General features: G+C 49.3%; 1 protein-coding gene across 1 annotated transcript in view; it reads right to left on the bottom strand.

Annotated features, from left to right (window-relative positions):
• The window catches only part of GTF3C1 (general transcription factor IIIC subunit 1), a 78,532-nt gene that overhangs the window by 6,570 nt on the left and 55,761 nt on the right, over positions 1–16,201 (bottom strand). The window contains exons 24-31 of the mRNA XM_021711438.1: positions 15,615–15,757; positions 13,435–13,516; positions 11,571–11,683; positions 9,136–9,198; positions 7,919–8,012; positions 4,258–4,430; positions 2,615–2,902; positions 1,648–1,907 (exon numbers count right to left, since the gene is read on the bottom strand). Of these exons, the coding sequence (XP_021567113.1) occupies positions 1,648–1,907; positions 2,615–2,902; positions 4,258–4,430; positions 7,919–8,012; positions 9,136–9,198; positions 11,571–11,683; positions 13,435–13,516; positions 15,615–15,757 (1,216 nt within the window). The remainder of the gene's footprint in view (positions 1–1,647; positions 1,908–2,614; positions 2,903–4,257; positions 4,431–7,918; positions 8,013–9,135; positions 9,199–11,570; positions 11,684–13,434; positions 13,517–15,614; positions 15,758–16,201) is intronic.

Genomic DNA, 16,201 nt, shown 5'->3' with positions numbered 1-16,201 from the left:
CTGGTAAAGTGCTATAAAACAATACTGCATGCTTCAGAGAAATCTTTCATGAAAAGAAGAGTCAATCAAATGTGAAAAACTTCATTGTTTGTCTCATTTTCAGAAATGGCCACAGCCACCACCAACACCCTGAGCAGTCAGCAACCATCAGCATCAAGACAAGACTCTCCACCAGCAAAGGGATTATGACTCGCTGAAGGCTCTGATGATTGTTACAGTTTTCTAGCAATAAAGTCTTTTTTTTTTTTTTTTTTTTTTTGAGTTGGAGTCTCACACTGTTGCCCAGGCTGGAGGACAGTGGCACACTCCCAGCCACTGTAGCCTCGACCTGCTGGGCTCAAGCGATGCTTTCACCTCAGTCTTCAAGTAGCTGGAACTACAGGTGCAAGCCACCACATCCAGCTAAATTTTTGATTTATTGTAGAGAAGAGGTCTCACCAAGTTTCCTAGGTTGGTCTGGAACCCATGGGCTCAGGCAATCCTTTCAATAGGGCCTACCAAAGTGCTGGGATTATAGGCGTGACCCACCACGCCCAGCCAGAAGTATTTTTTAATTAAGGTATGCATGTAGTTTTTTTAAAAGTAAGACATAATGCTATTGTACACTTAATAGACAATGGTATAGTGTAAGCCTCACTTTTTTCTTTGTTTTGTTTTTTGGGTTTTTTTTTTTTTGTTTTTTTGAGTTGGAGTCTCACTCTGTCGCCCAGACTGGAGTGCAGTGGCTGCTCCCAGCCACCGCAGCCTCAACCTGCTGGGCTCCAGCGATCCTTCTGCCTCAGCCTTCCAAGTAGCCAGAATTACAGGCATGCACTACCACACCCGGCTGATTTTTTGATTTATTGTAGAGATGAGGTCTCGCTGCCCAGGCAGGTCTCGAACCCGTGGGCTCAGGCAATCCACTCACCTCAGCCTCCCAAAGGCGCGGGATTACAGGTTGAGCCACCTCACTTTTATATGCACTGGGAAACCAAAAATCATGTGACTTGCTTTACTGTGAGTCTGGAACTGAACCTGCAACATCTCAGAGGTACACGTGGATGCATCAAGGTAAGTCAGCCAGCGTAGGCAAGGGCAAGGGGGAGGAGGGGAACCAAGCAGGGAGGGAAGGGCCCCAGCACTCTCACGCATCAGGAGGAGACCCGGCCTACAGCCGAGGGCTGGGAAAGCGGTGGGCTCAGTGGCTACCTGAAGCGTCCAAGGTCATCCACAGAAGAACTTAAAACAAGGTCTCAGAACTGGAGGAAAAGGAGGCAGGAGGCCACGAATGTGAAACGCGCATTGTCCCCAGCAAGGCGTCAAGAATTCCCTGAACACATCTCTAAGGCATGTAACGGAGGGCTGTGGAGGGAGTGGGAGGAACTCTGTCCTTCCACACTGTAATTAGAAGACATGAAGAGGTAGTATGGCGAGCTCTCGCCAGAGATGTGGGCACAGCACTGTCTGCTGGGGAAGGCGTCTTAGGCCATGTGCTCCTGGAGGCAGCAGCAAGGGTGGCGTGTGTCTCCCTGGTGCTAGCTGTGGCTAGGTGCCTGCCTTCAGAGCCTGACGCTGCACATTTCTGGAGTGGGTCGCAGGACAGGCCCGAGGGCCTTCCTGGCCACCTCCCTGCGCCCCCTCCCAGCAGCTCCCGTGGGCAACACTCACCATCAGGCCTCAGCCGTGTGGACGCAGGGCTGCAGCGGAGCCTGAACTTCACCTGGCAGGAGTTGACCACAATGTTGTCGTTGGGGTTGAGGTTGCGGGTGCTGACAATGCCAGGGGCATAGTATCCCCTCATCAGCAGGTAGTTGGTATGGGAGGCTTGGGCGGGTTTCACCTCCATGCTCCGGCGCCTACCCCCAACACCCTCGTCCAAGTCTTCCTCTTCATCCTCGTCATCCTCCAAGCCACCATCCTTCCCCAAGCTAGGAGAGAATTGAGAACGAGATGCCTGAACACAGGCAATGGCTTCTCCTCTGCCTCTGAGGCCTCTGGTTCTGCCTCTGCAGTGGCCTGCAACAGCCAAAGACACTGTGGCACCTGGTTGGGCTCTAGTATCAGGGCTGGCAAGGACTGCCACTGCAGTCATCTCCCTTCCTCACCTTCCTGCACACCATGCTGACCCGTCACACATCTGGTTCCGTGCAAGAGCTGTTCCTCTTGCCTGGATCTCTGTTCAGAAAACAACTCCTTTCCCACAAAGCTCCAGTTCAGTTTCGAGACCCTCCCAGAGCCTGGGCCAACCCCACCTTCTCTTCCTCTATACCCTGCACTGTCCCACAGTGCAGTGTCCTTCTTCCTGGCACATTCCCACAGCATCTGGAAGGTGCCCAAAGAGGATGCCTCAGGTGCTGCATGCAATTCCTAGTACTCATCTGTGAGCTCCCTGAAGGCGCTGCCACACCCTGCTTGTCTCTGTCTGGCAAATGCCTAGTGGTCACACGCAAAGCAAAAACTCAGGACTCGCTGGTTGAGTAAGACCAGAAGACTGAGTGGATAAAGGTGCAAACGACACAGTGACAAGGGGAACAACGATGCCCAAAGCTCTGTGAACAGGTTCAAGCCCACCCTGTGGGGAAAGTTGTGTGCACAGGGCCTGGTTTCCCAGCTGCTGTGGGCTCTAGGCTCTTACCTTTTGATGACCTCATTCTCCACCATCGAACTGTCCACCACTATAATCTGCTCCGGGATCCTGACATCCACAGAGATAAGGCCCAAAGAGAAAAGGGTCAGGGCGGCCACACAATGTCCTCCAGGGCCGTCCAATGAAAATGCCACCATGTCGTTTGTGGAGTTGCTATTATCCTGGTCTTTGAAAGAAAAATTATCAGGCTGGTCCAACTTGCCGGCAGCCCAGAGTCTGTCCAAAAATTGGAAGGATTCGGTGCAGATGGTGCTTGGAAATCGCCATGTAAAAATCCTACACAGCAAAAAAGAAAGGAAGGGTCTGACTGAGGACCAGTATGGGGAAGCTTCCCTTCAGACGGGCTACAAGCACATAAAATCTTTATGGTGAAAAACAAACACCCACCCTCTCCCCAGAACTCTCTCCTCCACCTCAAATGCAGGTGCTGCGTTTCCATGCAGAGACCTGGCGTTTGCGTCTCTCTTTCCCACTTGCCTGAGCACCCTTGAGGCAGGGTCCTGTCTTTTCATCTCACCCAGAGTTCCATGCCTCACTCTGCAGCGCTCACTATAAATAGCTGCTGAACAAGGGATGATGAATGTGCTTTCTGTGATAATCATCTTTGCACCAAACCAGCTCTGATCTTCTAGAGATCAGAGGACGTGCGTGTTCAATCTCATCGTCTCTACACAGTGCCTGCAGTCAAGCTCCTAACTCCATCCAAGAGCAACAAACTCTGTGATCCTGTAAGAATGGTCAGAGAGAAGGGACCCAAGAGGTCTTCCTGGTCTGCTGACCACCTCCCCTGTCCTCCCACGGAGGACATGCAGTCAGAGCAATGGCTCCAGGACAAATAGCCTCGTTGAACTTGGACCCATGTCTTCTGCTGCCTCTTCCATTGCCACTTCCATGGCCAAGGATCACAGGAGCCCGAGGGTCATTAGGAGTGAGGGCTTAGGTGGGAGGAGGTGCCTGGAGTCAGGCAAAGGGATGGGTAAAAGAAGCAAAAGAAGATGCATCGTGCTGTCTTGACTGCAGCCCCATGCAGACCTGAGGGCTGGCAAAGACAGTATGGGATGGGGAAGCTATTAAGGTGGCAGCTCAAGAACGTTCTAAGAAATTTCCTCTTTCTGTGGCCAGGAGGTTGGCAGTGTAATGCTTGTTCAAGAATGCCCTGTCAGGAGGCAGCTCAGGGAAGATGCTTCTCAAAATGCACCTCCACACCCCAGCCCCACACAGGCTGCTGCTGCTGCCGTAAGCCTGAGAGGCAGTGTGAGAGCCAGCCAGGTGGGAGCGTCATGGGTCTGGGGGCTGTGAGGACGAGGGGCTGAGGTTAAGCCCAACCAGAAGGGTGGACTTCTAACTGGACCAATTATCAAATCCAAAACTTATTTTACTCCATGTGATGGGAGAAAGGGAAACAAACTACTTGCAAAAAAGGTCATGCTGTCAACACAAACGACTGCCCGTATTCACCCTATTCTCATGCCAGGAAGGAGGACAGGTGCTGACGAGGAAGCTCCTGCCAGAGCCAAAAGAGGCCCGGAAGCCCACATGCCCTCAGGACAAAGGATGTTTCCTTTGTTCCTCTTCACAGACAAGACGTGGCACAGCCTCCACCCTGGAGACCACACTCCCAAGGGCCTCACCTGTAGTAGGTCTGAGATAGCTGGTAGGACATCGGCACGAAGGGCAAGGCCCGGTTCTTCTTGGGGCCCTGCGTGTGGCTGACCCGGCGCCGGTTGACCAAGCTCCTTTTCTGGCACTCCAGGAAGGCCTTCACGAGAATGTGGTCCTTGTACTCCCGGTAGAGGCGGAAAGTCTGCAACACAGTGGGCCAGGGTGAGCAAGGCTCTCATGTGGATGCACAGAGGCCGCGGCTGAGCCTTTATGGCCTTGGATGATGGCAGAGGAGCACAGGACTGGCGTGAGAGTGAGAGAGAGTGTGTGTGAGAGAGAGAGAGAGAGAGTGCACGCATGCGCAAGTGCACACGTGCAGTGGAGGCTGGAGAACGGAACTCTCATTCTATCACCTCTGCCATCACATCCAGAGACCGCAGAGAAGGCCAGACGCCTGGACAGACTGCAAGGCCAGGCACCTCAAAGCCTACTTCTTTGGACACAACAACCCTGAGGACCAACACAGAATCGCCTCAGGTACAACCCTGCCCCTTGGTCTCTCACCCAGCCACCAGCATGCCGGGCTGGCTCAACCTGCAAAATATGTTCCCACATGCACGTGCTCACACCATCAGAACTGGCCCCATCTGGTCCACACCACCACCCTTTCTCACCACAGCCTCCTGCTCACAGGTCTCTGTGTGTCCACGTGTCACCTCCCTCACATTCTCCACAGCAGCCAGATTAAACCTTTGATGTCTAAACCAGACTCCGTGTTCCTTCCCTGCCTTGAAAACCCCAAGGGCTTCTCTCCTGACTGATGAGGACCCTTGAGAGCTGTTTCTTAGCCTCACCCCTGCAACTCCACCCCTTGCTCACAAAGCTCCAACCTCCTGGGCCTGTACACTTTTCTTGAGAAAGCCAAGGCATTCCACCTCAGGGCCTTTGCACTTTCTGCTTTCCTAAATCCTTGCATAACTGACTCAACATTCAAGTCTCAGCTCAAAAATCAAATCCTCCTCTGTCCTGCTTCTCTGCGGTTAACTATAGTACACCATCTTGTGGAACTTTCTCTGCAACAGTGCCTCTCCCTAAAACGACCTAATTTGTTTACTTGTATGGAAATACCAGAAGAGCATAGGTTCAAATTTCTTGCTGCTGCCACACCAGTGACTGGTGCTCACAAGAAGCACTAAACAGAAGGAGGCGCCTCTGTTGGCCACGCCATTGTGCCTTCGCACATCAGCCAGCTCAGTTCACAGACCTGGGCCCTGCCCAGAGGAGGAGCTGCTCAGGACTGCAGGGTCAGCAGGACAAGCTACTCCAAGTTTCTGAAAAGAGCTGACTCAACCCACCCTGAGTTTCAAGCACACATCAGCCTCTGACAGCTTCTGCTGGTTGCAAAACTAGCTGCTTCTCTCTGGGGCTGGGCTTTCTTGTTTGAGGAGTTTGGGAAGGATTGCGGAGGTCCTGTCTAGCTCAGACCCAATGCTGAGCAGGATCGTGGGAAAGTCCACTCCGCAACCACTAAGAGAGGTCAGAAATGTGAAGACTTATGTGCAATGTTGGAAGTAAAAAAGAACAAAAAAACCAAACAAATCCATGGGCCAGACATGGCCTGTGGGCTGTCTATTTGGACTTCTGCCCTATGCTATTCCTTTCTGTTCTCTGTATCTTCAGGTTCCGATAGGGCTTTCTTTTCTTAACTGCAAAATGCTGGGTGGCACAGAGGGACACCTGGCACAGATGCTAGTCTCTCACTCAAAAATGCATATACTGTACCGTATGCATAAAACAGCCACGAGTTCAAGTGCCACACGGCAAACAAGTATAGGGAGACATGTATTGGGCCTCTCCAAGTTGATGGTCCCAGGTGTCCCTGCAGGAGGCACCGTACCTCAGGGTGATGAATTAAAATAGGACAGATCAGCTGGGCAAGGTGGTTCATGCCTGTAATCCCAGCACTTTGGGAGGCTGAGGCAGGTGCCTGAGCCAGTTCAAAACCAGTCTGGGCAACATAGCAAAATATCATCATTACAAAAAAAAAAAAAGGAGCAGGGTGTGGTGGCACGAATCTGTAGTCCCAGCTGCTTGGGATGCTGAGGCGAAAGCATCACCTGAGCCCAGGGGTCAAGGTTGCTGTGAACTGTGATCATCATGATCATGCCACTACACACCAGTCTGAGTGACAGAGTAAGACTCCACCTCAAATCAAACAAACAAAACCAGGACAGATCAAGTGTTCACCCGCTTGTGGTCTGCAGAGGCCTGACCTGCAGAAGTGACTAGGCTAGGCCAGCACTCTGAAGCATGGCATTCAAGCCTGGCCAGGTATTTTCCTTAACCAGTTCCATCTCCTGCCAGCCTCCCCCACCCACTGTGGCTGAAGTACCAAGCACATGCCTGGGAAAGATCTGCAGTGCACCAGCTGGGTCTACAGCAGTGCTTTCTTGGGGTGGTCCCTGGACTCCCCGCATGGGCATCGGGGGTGTGTGGCACACACTGGCTAGGGCCCCATCCACCTACTCCTGACTGGAGTCTCTGAGGGTGGGGCCTGGGGTCCACACGCTAAGACAACTCTTCAGTGGGAGCTTGGGACCCCTTCCATCTAACTTCATCAGTAGCATGGAAACATCATCCCTTTGTTTTCTTCTTTTTCCCTCTCATTCTAAGCAGGGTTGATTTGTGAATATGAGCAAAGGAGCAGACATTTAGGTTTAGAGGTGAAATACAAAAGCAAAAGGTGCTACCTGGAGATCGCTTTGGTAAAAACCAGAGAGCAGGATGCCCTTGGGTGCACTGGCTCAGGCAAGGCTCCCTCAGTGCCTTGTTGCTGGGACCTTGTGTGACAGCCAAGCTGCTTTCGCTTCCCTGACTCTCCAGTTTCAATACTCGTCCAGAGTAGTACGACCATTGCCTTCCCAGGCCCTTCCTCCTTCACCCTCCAGTCACACTAAAGCAGCAGCATGGACCCATGACCTCAGGAGACAGGTGCCTCGCTGTCCACAGAAAGGCAGCTTTCCCACACCCAGTGATCTCCAGAGCCCAGCTGCCTCAGCACTGTGAGTTACAATTTGAAAAGACGCACTGCATAGCTCGATTACTCTCTCGTTCCTCTGCCATGCCTCCTTTCCTCCTCTGTTTAATTTTTTGTCTGAAACATTAGGCTTAAAAACCTAAGCTCTGGGAGGGATTTTGGAGATCACTGGGTCCTGTCCTCATACTTAAAGATAAAAGAGAGAGGTGAGAAGTTGGTCAAAGGGTACAAAGCTTCAGTTATACGAGATGAATGAGGCCTGGAAGGCTAAAGTGCAGCATGGTGACGACAGGTAACAATACTGCACTGTACTTGAAGTGTGCTGAGAAGGAAATCCTGAGTGTTCTCACCATAAAAAAGTAACTGTGCGAGGTGATGAATATGTTAATTAGCGATTATTTCGCAATGTGTACATGTATCACATCATCCAGCTACATACCGTCATCCAACTACATACCTTCAACATACAGAATAAAATTAAAAAATAAAAATGAAATAACATAAAAAAGCAAAGTGGAAAGAAGTGAGGGCCTGCACCTCAGGGGAATCGGACCCCTGAATCTCCAGCTGAGAAGAGTGGGGCCAGCTTCTCATCTGGCTGGCCTCGGAAGGACCCCTCGATCTAGCCATGCAGCCGGGCAGCCAGTACCCACCTGAAATGACTGACAGGACTTCATCTGACTGTCCGAGAGGGCCAGTGTGCTCTGGATCAGGTTCTGGAGCACCAGAAAGTGGATGTCATCCACACTGAAAGAGAGAGGTGGCAGGACAGCATGAGGCCACAGGACAGATGCAATTCTCAGAAACGCTTCCAACCTCACAGAAGTGAGATGAATGCCAAAACTATTCACAAAACAAAGCACAATCAATGATGGTTTTTAGGTTTCACTAACTGGTCCTATTTTGCAGGAAAAAAGTTTGTCTAGTGGATAAGGGGTGGCATACCTAGATCAGGTTTATGACAATTAACAAATGCAGTTAGTGCTTATATTTTTCCACTTCTAATTCTAAAAAAGATTTTCTCCAAAGAGAATAGGCTTCTCACTGAAATACAGAGCCGAAATCAAATGGAATATTGATTATCCAAGATGGAAAAAAACAGCTGAGATTTTCAACAGAGTTTTGCCTGGAAAGTTCATGGGGTGAGAGTTCAAATCCAGTCCCAACCTATCTATTTAAGGCTAGGTCGGTGATATGTGAGGTTAGGGGGCAGGAGACTTTTTCTATAAAGGGACAGACAATAAATATTTCAGCCTTCATAGGTGACACGGACTCTGTTGCAACTACAGTTGAGCCCTGAACAATACAGGTGTGACCTGCGAGGGCCTCCTTGCATATGTGGACTTGCCTCTACCACTCCTGAAATGACAAGACCATGCCCTCCTCTTCCCCCTCAGCCTTCCCAACGTGAAGACAACAAGGATGATCCACTTTCACTGCTTAAGTGTATTTTCGCTTCCTTATGATTTTCTAAATAACGTTGTCTTTTCTCTATTTTACTTTATTGTAAGAATACACGCAACATACAAAACATGAGTTAACCAGCTGCTTATGTTATTGGTAAGGTTTCCTGTCAGCAGTAGGCTATGAGTGGCTAAGTTTCTGGGAAGTTAAAAGTTATATGAATATTTTTTACATATGAGAAGGTTGATGTCCTCTATCCTCCGTATTGTTCAAGGGTCAACTGTACTCAACTCTGATGTTCTAGCAAAAAAGCAGCATAGATGACACAGAAGTGGGCATGGCTGTGTTCCAATCAAACTTTATTTACAAAAACCAGTGGTGGGTAGGATGGTCCTAACTGACCCTGTGCTAGGTTGTGCAACCTAACCAAGTAGCAGAGGAAAGGTACGCATATATCAGTACTTGCCTGTTCAGTTCATCCTCTTTCCTGATTTGATCTTTTTCATCCCCAATTGCCAAAACTCGGTATCTGCATGAGAAACAAAATAGCAAGTCAACGAAACAAAGAAGATCTTCACTCACTGAGCTGATGCCTGCTTAAGATGGCCATTAGTGGCTGAAGTGTTGGGGGAGATGTTAACTCACCAAAAGTCAAACATTGTACATTTACATTAAGATGCTCTGCCCACTGAATAAGTGAGGACGACAAGGATTCACTGTTTACTGTCAAGGAAGCAGGATATAAAAAGTGGGCTCATTCAGATTTGACATGTAAGCACAAGAAAGACGAAGCTGGGTGCAATGGCTCACACCTATAATTGCAGCACTTGGGGAGGGCTGATGGGGGAAGATTCCTTGAGGCCAGACCATCCTGGGCAACATAGCAAGACCTTGTCTCTGCAAAAAATAGAAAAATTAGCCGGGCGTGGGGTGGTATACGCTATAGTCCCAGCTAGCTACTCAGGAATATGAGGTGGGAAGATGACTTGAGCCCAGGAGTTCAAGGCTGCAGTGATCTGTGATCGTGCCACTGCTCTTCAGCCTGGGTGACAGAGTGAGATCCTGTTTTCAAACAAACAAACAAGCAACAACAAAACAAACATAAACAAAGAAGACTGGAAGAAAATATCTGAAAGCAATCTAAAAACATTGATCTCATAGAGAGCGGAAAGGTAGTAGCCAGAGGGTTTGGGGCTGGGGGAGGAATGGGGAAAGGGAAGATGATCAAAGGGCAGAAAGCTCAGGTAAACCAGACGAGTCTTAGTGATCTAAAACTGCATGGTGATCACAGTTAATAGTAATATATTGTGTATTTCCAAACTGCTAAAACAATAGATTTTTAATGTTCTCATCACAAAAAAATGCTAAGTTGATGAGGTAATGGATATACTGATCAAAGATTTAATCTTACTACAACGTGTATATCTATCTATCTATCTATCTATATATCAAAATATCACACTGTACTCCACAAATAAATGTAACCATTATTTGTCAGTTAGAAAAAAAATCAGCCAAAGGAGAACAGCCATATCATGTGTTGGAACTACAGATTATTTCCCATCTCTTCTTTGAACTTCATGTGACATCATTTTACTGTATTCACACAAAGGAAATAAACATAAGAATAAATAATAGAACTGACTTTAAAAAGTATGGCCTTATAGAGAAGCTAAGACTTAGAGAAAAAGTTTAAAAAAAAAAAACATAGCCATTTGTAAGACATTTCTTTGGTTCTACAAAACTAAAGTAAAACTTCATCTTTGTAGTAGTAAATTCTTCCTAAAATGTAGTGCCAAGAAAAAGCATCTGTTTAGAAAAACATGTGAACTGCTTTTAATCAAACAAGGAAAATATGGAACCATTTTCTAGTTTGCCTTGCCTGCCAGAATGCTCAGGATCAAAATCAGAATGCTTACAACTGCAACTGTCTCTCTTCTCTAATGGTTGCCTGGCTCTCCTTTAAAAATCTTTCATAGTCCCCTTTTATGATTAAAAGTTGTCTCATAACTTTACTAAAAATACACTGAAAATTACAAATAGGTAAACAGGTGACTGAAACACCTTTAGGACTGAATTTAAACCATGCCATTTGGGAGTTCTACGGAAAAGTTTACTACAAAAAGCAAAACAAAATCCAAGGATATCAACTCCAAAAGTGACTTGGCAGACAGTGGGCACTACCTAAGTTACTAGTTAAACAAATCAAGAAATGCCATCTCAATTGACATGCAGAGAGCAAAGGTATACAGTTTACAAATAGGAACTGAATAATGAATGTCATCACTTCATAGAAGAGATCCAGAAATCGGGTGGTTAGGAAGACTTTTTGGATGAGGACGGTGGAAAGCAGGGATTTCCATTTGGATGATACCTCATCCACAGAACTCAAGATTCAGAAATTGCATAGGGGTCTGTGTTCATACCAAGCAAGATCTTCTAGATGTGGAGTGGTGGGTAGGAAGGAGTGGGGCTCTGGGGGTCAGACCCACCCAAGTTCAAGGCCTGGTCCTGTTGCTTACAAGCACAGTGACCTTGGACATGATACTGATATTTCAGAGTGTCCTCATATGTCAAGAAAGCAAACTTAGCAAAAAGTGTACCAACCAGGCAAGGAAGCCTGAATTAAGTCAGCTGCAGGGACTCAAAGGGAAAAAGAACGCAAGTGCCTGGCAAAGTGCTAGGAAAAGTAGGTCTCTCCCTGTTTTCAAGTCCCGTGTGAGAGATCAGGTGGCCCAGACACAAGAGAGACAGGTGGATTGGTTACTGCAGGGCCAAACCCAGCCAGGCAGGTGCCGTGTACTCCCAGAACTGCTGACAGACACCACAGTAGTCCTGGCCAGCTGACCTTTTTCTCTTGCCTGGCAAGGGTCACATGGAACCACCCTGGAAGAACCTTACCTGGCAAACAGCTCCTGGAGTGTGTCTGGGATTTCAAGGTTAGAATTCTTTAGGGCTGAACTGAACTTCTCTTTAAGCTTCTCCACAAACTCTTTAAACTCATTGGCACAAACCTTTCAACATGAGAGAATGAGATGTTATGCCCCTTCTTTCCCTCTAGGTTTCATCTTGTAACAAATGCCTGCACCAGCTCTGTCCAGGAACCACTGACCACGCTGCCTCCCGCACCACGGTGGTTCCTGTTGGCTAAGGAGGCCAGGCTGCTGGAGGCAGCAGACACTTACCACTAGATCAGGTTCTGGAGCACCTGGTCTCAACTGACCTGATGCCAATCCTCACACCTGCACCTGCAAAGTTCTCTCCCAAGCCCAAGGCAGAAAGACAAGCACATCTACACAGTCTCCAGTGCCCTTAGGTACCTCCTGTTGGCCAGCTTGTGTTCCCCCAGTCTCCTCCCCAGGTTTGCTCCCTCCTCCCTCTCTCGTCTAGTCTCACACACAACTGTTACCCTCAGGTCAGTCCCCTCCTCTACATCCACAACACAACCAGCTCAGTTCAGATCCGAGAAGCAAACTGACCACATCACCTGTGTCCCATGTGACAGAGGGGGTTCCTGCTCCTCCCTGGCCTTGTGGTTATGCAGGAAATGGCCCCTGCTGTAACAGGCTGCGGCCCTGGTGCTGCACCCACAGGGTCCCTCACTCCTTCTTCCCTCGTTGCCCTGCCTGGCTTTCATATCTCATCCAGTGCTGACACCTCTGCCAACAAAGCCCTCTGTGGCAGATTCTGTGGGACACTTGTTCTGTTCTTCTCCATTCTTTCTTATTAGCAGAGTTCGCCCCAATACACTCTGGGGAGACAGGATGCCTGGCTCCCAGGATGCTCAGGACAGTCATAGTCTAAGCCACTCATGGCAGCCTCAGTCCCTGTTCTAGATGGCTGTCTCCCAGCCACGTGACCCAGATTGTCAGGGAATCCTGGGAAAGGCTGCCCTCAAAACTAGAGCCCCATGGGCCCAGTGTAGTCCCTCTCCCCTTCTTCCTGCCCTGGGATTCTGCTGTGAGGACCTGAGCTCTAACAGTCAACTTGCAACTGAGGGGTGACTGGTATAGGATGGGAACCTGACAGCTGAGGCAGAGATTGGCATGCCTGCATGTACCTGGGAACCCAATACATTTACTTTGCTGTACCAGCCCAGGACTGCCTACCTCCAAGCTGCTTGGTATACGGGGAAAGGTTGTGTTTTTCTGTCACTTGTATCCAAAAGCACTGCTGGTCTGTGCTGTCCTCTTTCCAGGAACCGACTGCTCTGTCCTGCAATGGCCACCAACCTCTCTGCCTGTCCTACTCGCCTACAGCTCCCTCAGGGAAAGGCTTCCTCTCTTTTCCACTGGCCTCGCCTCACACAGCCTGACACGCAAGCAGCAGGTCCAGTGTTAGTTTAGCGAGGGACGAGCAGGCTCCAACCCAAAGGGCAGAAGTCTGGGTCTACAGACAGCATTCTTGTCAGCCACCACCTCAGCCCCACCTGCACAGAAACTAGAAAGAAAACTCACACCCTATTGCAGGTTTTCTAAGAAGTCTATAACTTCTGAAGAGATGTCCCATTTTCTTAACAAAACAGGCCTAAGGCACAGCAGCCTTTCAAAGTGGCGCGTCAGATCCTAATCACCTTTAAAAACGGATGCTTGAAGCCAAGTAAGGTCCAAAGCCAAAGAGCCAACAAGTCAATTTCCCAAGTGAGCAGGAAAATAAATCCATGTTTATAAGGCTGGCAGGGGCTCCACAGGGCCCAGAGAAGCTGGCTGGAGCCTAGGCACCCTGCCCGGGAGCAGGCTGGGCCCTACGACTGCATGGGACCTACCTTTGGGTCTTCATAGTCACATTTTCGATTCATGAAATCTCCAACAAGTGCTTTATCCTGGTACACCTCCGCTAGGCAAACCCTACATGAAGAGAGGACAAAAACAGAGTCAAGGTGCTGCAATGATGTCTATATTCAGACCTCAGCAGAGTCCACTGCAACACTGCTGGCTGTGGCTAACCGTGAGATTGACTTGCTTACACACCTCTGGACTACAGCTCTCACCAATGAAGAATGGCGTCAGCCAACCCGGTCCAAGTCAGGTCTGTTGCAGCTCAACTGTACACTTGGCTTCCCAAGCTTCCACCTTCCACAGGTAAACAGAACCGCAAGTTCCACCTGCCCCTTCACAGGATGTGGCCAAGCCCAAATAAGCTGACCAATGTGAAAGTGGATTGTACACTTAAAAATATCACACATTGGTTGGTATTTATCATTACTAAGAGTCTGATCTCCTCCAAAGCAGGAAACTGGCCATTCCACTCTTCTTCCTAACTCCACAATATAAGGAAAGCCTGACTTGTCCAAAAGGAAGCAAAGAGAAAGACGACCCACATTTGCTGGGCTCCTGCTAGACAGCCCCTGCACCTTCATAAGGAGCTTGCTCGGCAGAGTGCCTTCCATTTTATAGCACGGTAAGGTCAAGGGACTGCCTGAGGGTACACACACACATACACCAAGGCTGGGCAGGTGGGAGAGTGTGGGTATTACGGAGGTCATCCTGGCCTCCAGGTGAGGAGGCTGCCTCCGTGTGGACCAGTGCCCCGCCTTCGGCCCCACAGCTCTGGAGGCCAGCAGCGAGGAATGGGATCCTGGCCGGCCAACTCTGGACCCCCTCTTGCTCCACTGCCCAGGCTGCCGCCGGGAAGATGAAGAGCACCAGTCAGGGCTCAGGAAGCCTAAGCTTCAGATCTCACTTCACCTTCAGTGCACTATCATCCTGGCCAATACACAGCCTCTCTCTGGGCCTGTGTCCACTTCTGAAAAAAGAGGCGTTTGGACCAGGTGATCAGGGGCCTTTCATACAGCAAGTCTAAAATTCTAAGCACAGGGGAAAGTGGCTTCACACAGGAAGGCCTGTTGTTATAAGTAACTCAGCAGTTTTTCCCACTGGGAGCACCTGGAGACATTTCTGGTAGTCGTGATGGGCAGAGAAAGTGCTACTGGCCTCTAGCGGGCAGGTTCACACCCTACAATGCACAGGACAGCCCCCACAAGGAAGAATTATCTAGCCCCACATGTCAACAGTGCCAAGGCTGAGAAACCCTGCCTAGAGCTGAGTTTCCTCCACAAGCCAGGGCTGGGCCAATTTCTCGCTACAATCTGGCCGACGGCAGGTAGCCCATGGCCACAACCAACCTGCAGCCAAGCTCTCTTATTAACTTGTGGCATGAACCTCCAGCTGGTGGAGTCAGTTCTTCTCAACTTCATCAGGTCTGGCTGTAACATTTGGGTGCCTCCCTGCACCACTGTGGTACTCTCTGGTCCTCCCTACTCAAGTCTTCCCTGTCTGTGGAGAGACTTGGAAGAATCTGGCAGGGCTGGTGGGGCTTTATGGCCTTCTCCCTGGAAGAAGGGGAAGGTGGCAGCGGACAAGCCATGGGTGAATGCTTTGTGATTTCCAGGCAGCAGCCACCCCACATGTCCAAGACCATGGCTAGAGACGCTTAGGGAACACCCAGGTTTCGCTAAGCTCTGTGAGAACATGGTGGAGTATGTTTTGTCCAGTGATCTCAGGTCCTGTCTAGCTTCTTCCTGGAGTGAGCTATGTGATGGGCAACCACTACTGAGTTCACAAGAGCTGCTATGATGTTAAAACAGCAGTGAAAGTCAGTCTCTGCCTCCCCCCGCCTGCCAGGCACATGGTATTCAGGGAGTTAGCCAGTCTGTCTAGTGTCTCCTCATCTGGACAAAAGAGAAACAACACCTACTTCTCAAAGCTGCTCTGAAGGTCAAATGCCATGCATGGGAAATACCCAGATTATGCCTAGCCCTTGAAAAGTCCAGGTCAATCTCACTAACAGCCTCCAACAACTAACAGCCCATGAGATGGGTCAGTGTGCACCACTTTGATTTCACACCAGACTCTTAAGAAAATGGAACAAACACAGAGCAAAGAATGAACTAGAAGCACTGGAATAACTGTGTCCTGGAGTGATGAAATTTCAAATATGGCTTACTTATAATTCAGATAGGCTTGAGGATTTTTGATTATGTAGCGAGCTCTTCGTCCCACAGAATGAGATGTTTTATCCAAAGACTCTTCAAACGTCGCGTGCAAAATGTCCCGCACCACCTGCCAGGTGACAAACGGACCCTTCACCTGGATCAAACACAGAGCCAAGATAAAAATCAGTGTCCTCAGAGCCCGCATTGGGGAACTAACATAAAGGAGGGGGGAAATGTGCTACATGGAGCATCCTTCTTCAATGCATCCTCAAAACTGTCACCTCATGTCTACTCAACCACATGAACTGGGCACTGACCATGTGCCGGGCACTGAGATCCTGGGCAGACAAGAACAGGACCAGGCTTCAGTGTCCAGTGGGAAAGAGTATCTTCTGGCAAGCAGGTACCCAGAGGCTTGGGTGATACTGCCTGGAAGGGCAATGTATTAGAGGAATCTAAACATGTTTAGTGAGAGGTTTTTTGTTTTTTTTTTTTTTTTTGAGTTGGAGTCTGACTCTGTCACCCAGACTGGAGTGCAGTGGCCACTCCCTCAACCTGCTGGGCTCTGGCGATCCTTCCGCCTCAGCCTTTCAAGTAG

Source organism: Carlito syrichta, unplaced genomic scaffold (genome assembly GCF_000164805.1).
Source record: "Carlito syrichta isolate Samal-C Ts95f unplaced genomic scaffold, Tarsius_syrichta-2.0.1 Scaffold302297, whole genome shotgun sequence".
NCBI lineage: Eukaryota > Metazoa > Chordata > Mammalia > Primates > Tarsiidae > Carlito > Carlito syrichta.
The sequence above is the reverse complement of the archived record's forward strand: the minus strand, read 5'-3'. Positions and strand labels throughout refer to the sequence as shown.